A 3497-nucleotide genomic window follows, 5' to 3' on the forward strand; every position below is an offset into this window, starting at 1 on the left:
TAGAGTACAAGCAATAGGTGTAGCAGAACACTCATCAGTGATGGCTTCATCGAAAAGACTGGGCAAATAATATCAGGGTATTAGCAACGATGCCAAGACAGCTCTCCCACCACTTACCGGTACAATACGCGAATTTGTATACTTTGAATATCAATTAATAGTCTTTAAAGTGCCATGGTCTAGAGCGCGAATTGTATTTTTTTTAGTCAAGATGCAAAATGATTCGTGTGCGTGACTGAAAATACAATGGGTCTATTAGTCGATGTCTTGCCGAAAAAATAAAGATTTCTACAATAAAAAATTCCACCAGTTGCATGCGTTTCAAAATTTGTGAAACCTGCTAAAAACTTGGCTAACTCCAGCTGCATGTCTTTCGTACCAGATAAAAAGGCCACTCTATACCGGGAAGTACATATATGTTGGTACTACAGGAACTCCCAACCCACCACTTTTTACGCATTAACGACATACCTAGGTCATGACTGTGCTATCTCGAGCTCAATGGGTGCAAAACGGGGCTTCAAGTAGGCGGTTTTAAAAAGAAAACCGCAGCTAAGGTGGTGCCAAAAGCAAATGTATACAATCTGTGCTGGTGACTTTATTTACATCTCGAAGTAGTCGCATTTGAATAGATTAATCATTGAGTTCACTATTGATCTATTATAGAACGCAAGTCTAGTCTTGGTGAGGGCCACAGCTCACCAAAAGACAACATCCTGACTATGTCCACTATGCCGCGGTGACGTATACTGCAAAATCTGACTGCATTGATGGAATCATGAGACGGCAAATTGGGCTCCTTGTTAAACGATTCCAGCTGTCGCGGGTGTGCGCCGTTACCGCTATCATTTACTGGATGATAAGCAGTGCGTTCCGAAGTGGGGGGAGTTAGTGGTGTCAGGGTTGCAACGACCCAACAATTTCACTTACGGTTCTCGTAGGGGTAGGTTAATAACGTGACCTCCATCGAGCCATTATCCGTTGAAACACTACATAGGTACTATTATTTTCTCGTTTAGTAATGATATGATCTCTAAGAACACTACTATTTTAATATTACTGAGATCCTGTATCAAGATAATTATTCTCACCAATCTCAGTACTTATGACTGATTTATGGAAATTCTTCTCCTTGAGCTATAGATACCGTGTTACACTTAAAATCGAATCAAACCCAAGCGTTTTGAGTGGCTTTTTCTTGTACACTGACGTTTTGGTGGGGAAAAAAACTTTGATATGTACTACAGAGTGATCCGTTCTTTATCGCAGAAAAAAAAAAAAACTTCAAATTGAGCTGGAATTGGTGCCAAACGTCGACTGGTGCAAAAAATTCCGTCAACCACAGGCAAATGTATCTCTGAATAGTGGTCGATTGACTGTGCTTTTGGGGTGCACCGATCTCGTCGGAATTGCAGATGTTGATGCCTTGGGAAGGCAAACCCATCCAACCAGTGGTCAATATTTTTCTATTCGTCAGTGGTTCGTTGGGCATATTTTCGCGTCACATAGTTCAGTTCCGAACTTACCACCGAGCCCACAAGTCGTCGAACAAAACACCAAGAATGCGTCTCGCCCTTGCCCTGTTGGTGACTCTATCGACCACACTCTTTACATCTGGTAGGTCTCTGGACGACGCCGAAACGAGTTCGCTGTGATTAATCGAGGTGGTTAACGACGACGCGGAGGAAAAAGAACGCGGTTCGTTCACGAATAATTTCCAAAACTCAGCTTCGGGCACTGAAGAAGTTAGGGCACGAGGAACAATTTTACAGAATGGCGACTCGAGTTTCACATTTTGAGTTTGTGGAAATCGGCTTACTTCCTTCTAGAAGACGCTGAAACCCACTTGATTAACCAAGGTTTGAGTGGTTATGCGATCAATCACTTACTTCATCGCAGCGTACGACAATATGGCAGACACCAGAAACCTTAGTTAGTCGATGGTGCGAGAAGACTATGCTGTAGCAGTCGCTGACGACGGTGGCGAGTTACTAAATTATCTATAATGTAGATACGTTCGGCAGGATCACGACGTGATCTGTGTTCGAGTTGGTCATTCTCGAGCTTTTGTCATTCTACTACCCACCCACACAACGAGAAGTACATGACACTTTGTTGGAAAATTGGCGTTTAGATCATGGTTCTGACTCAGAATTGCTTAGTGTCTGCAAAAGTATGTAATTACGCAACGAGAACTACAAATTACTAGTAGTAGTAGTCCTGCATGTGGAGCGCTATATTGTTCTTACCACGACCTGCGACGATTGTTTTGATAGTATGGGAATGGAGAGAGTTTTATCTGGAAAATTATACTACAACGGACGAGTCTATTTGGATTGATGCAGTACATTGTAGATTTGAAACTTAGCTCGGCATTCATTCATGGCAACTGGCTTATCTACTTTTAGTTAGCTACCGCAGTACTAATACCTTCAGGTAGCTAGTTTCTAGTAAACTTTACTAACAGGCAAACGCCCTACACTAGTTCTGAGGAAATGTATAGTTGCTTGTGTGCTGATCTTGGTTTTTGTGTACTTCAAACCCCTGGGACTGAGCTTCTCCATCCATTTGAGCGTGAGGGCGACACCATGAATGATAAATGTCGAAATTGGCTCGTTCTTCCCATGAAGACCTATTCCGCCTAGTATTTTTTTATTAATTTATTTTTCATCTTAATTATTCATACGGTGTCCTGTGCTTTGTACGACTAAAACTAAAAGCGACTTGTTGTAGCCCCACTTAAACGCAGTACTAAAAAAAACGGAGGGCTCCAATCGGTCGCGCTCCCAGCGGATCAAAAGATACTGACTACTAAATAGTGGTTTTTGATGAGTCTATATTCATTTTTTTTTTATTTGCATGACTTTAGTAGTTGTCTGCTGTCTCTACATTTACGTGGTCAGTTCTTCAGTCTCTGGGGGCGTCAGGTAGAACGACGAGTTGATTTCTGCCAGCACAGTGCGTTCCCCTGACGCCTGGTAGTTGCGATGTAGCCAATCCATGAGGTAGTAGTTATATCGCTTGGCGAAGACGATGACTTTTTCTCGGTGGATCATACGCGGATAGAAGCGGAAAAACCACTGCAAAATCTCCACATGCTCGTAGCGACTCGCGTTGACTGCTGCATCCATTGTGCAGCCCTCCGAACGCTTTGTGTGTAAGAACAAGAGCACTTCAAAGTAGCCACCAGCTGCAGCCATGTCCATAGCAGCAGTAGTGCAGCCCTCAGATCGGTTTTTATGTAGCCATTTTAGTGTGTCGAGCTTACCATGAGCAGCAGCTCCATCCATCGCAGCTACCGTGCAGCCCTCTGAGCGGTTTGCATGTAGCCATTTGACGATACGAAGGTGTCCTCCTGCTGCAGCTCCATCCATAGCGCGTACCGTACATCCCTCTATTCGGTTGTTATGTAGCCATTTCACCACTTCAATGTGTCCATTAGCTGCTGCCTCATCCATCGCTGCAACGGTACAACCTTCGCTACGATGTTCATGTAG

General features: G+C 43.5%; 1 protein-coding gene across 1 annotated transcript; it reads right to left on the reverse strand.

Moving 5' to 3' along the window:
* Nucleotides 1-2843: 2843 nt before the first annotated feature.
* On the reverse strand, nucleotides 2844-3458 carry PPTG_07721 (hypothetical protein; the record flags this gene model as incomplete). The annotated part of the gene is made up of 1 exon (XM_008901995.1): nucleotides 2844-3458. One exon carries the CDS (start codon nucleotides 3456-3458, stop codon nucleotides 2892-2894), a length of 567 nt encoding a protein of 188 aa, XP_008900243.1. The 3' UTR covers nucleotides 2844-2891.
* Between the last annotated feature and the right edge of the window lie 39 nt (nucleotides 3459-3497).

The sequence above is a fragment of the Phytophthora parasitica genome (genome assembly GCF_000247585.1).
Source record: "Phytophthora parasitica INRA-310 unplaced genomic scaffold supercont2.12, whole genome shotgun sequence".
NCBI classification, from domain to species: Eukaryota; Oomycota; class Peronosporomycetes; order Peronosporales; family Peronosporaceae; genus Phytophthora; species Phytophthora nicotianae.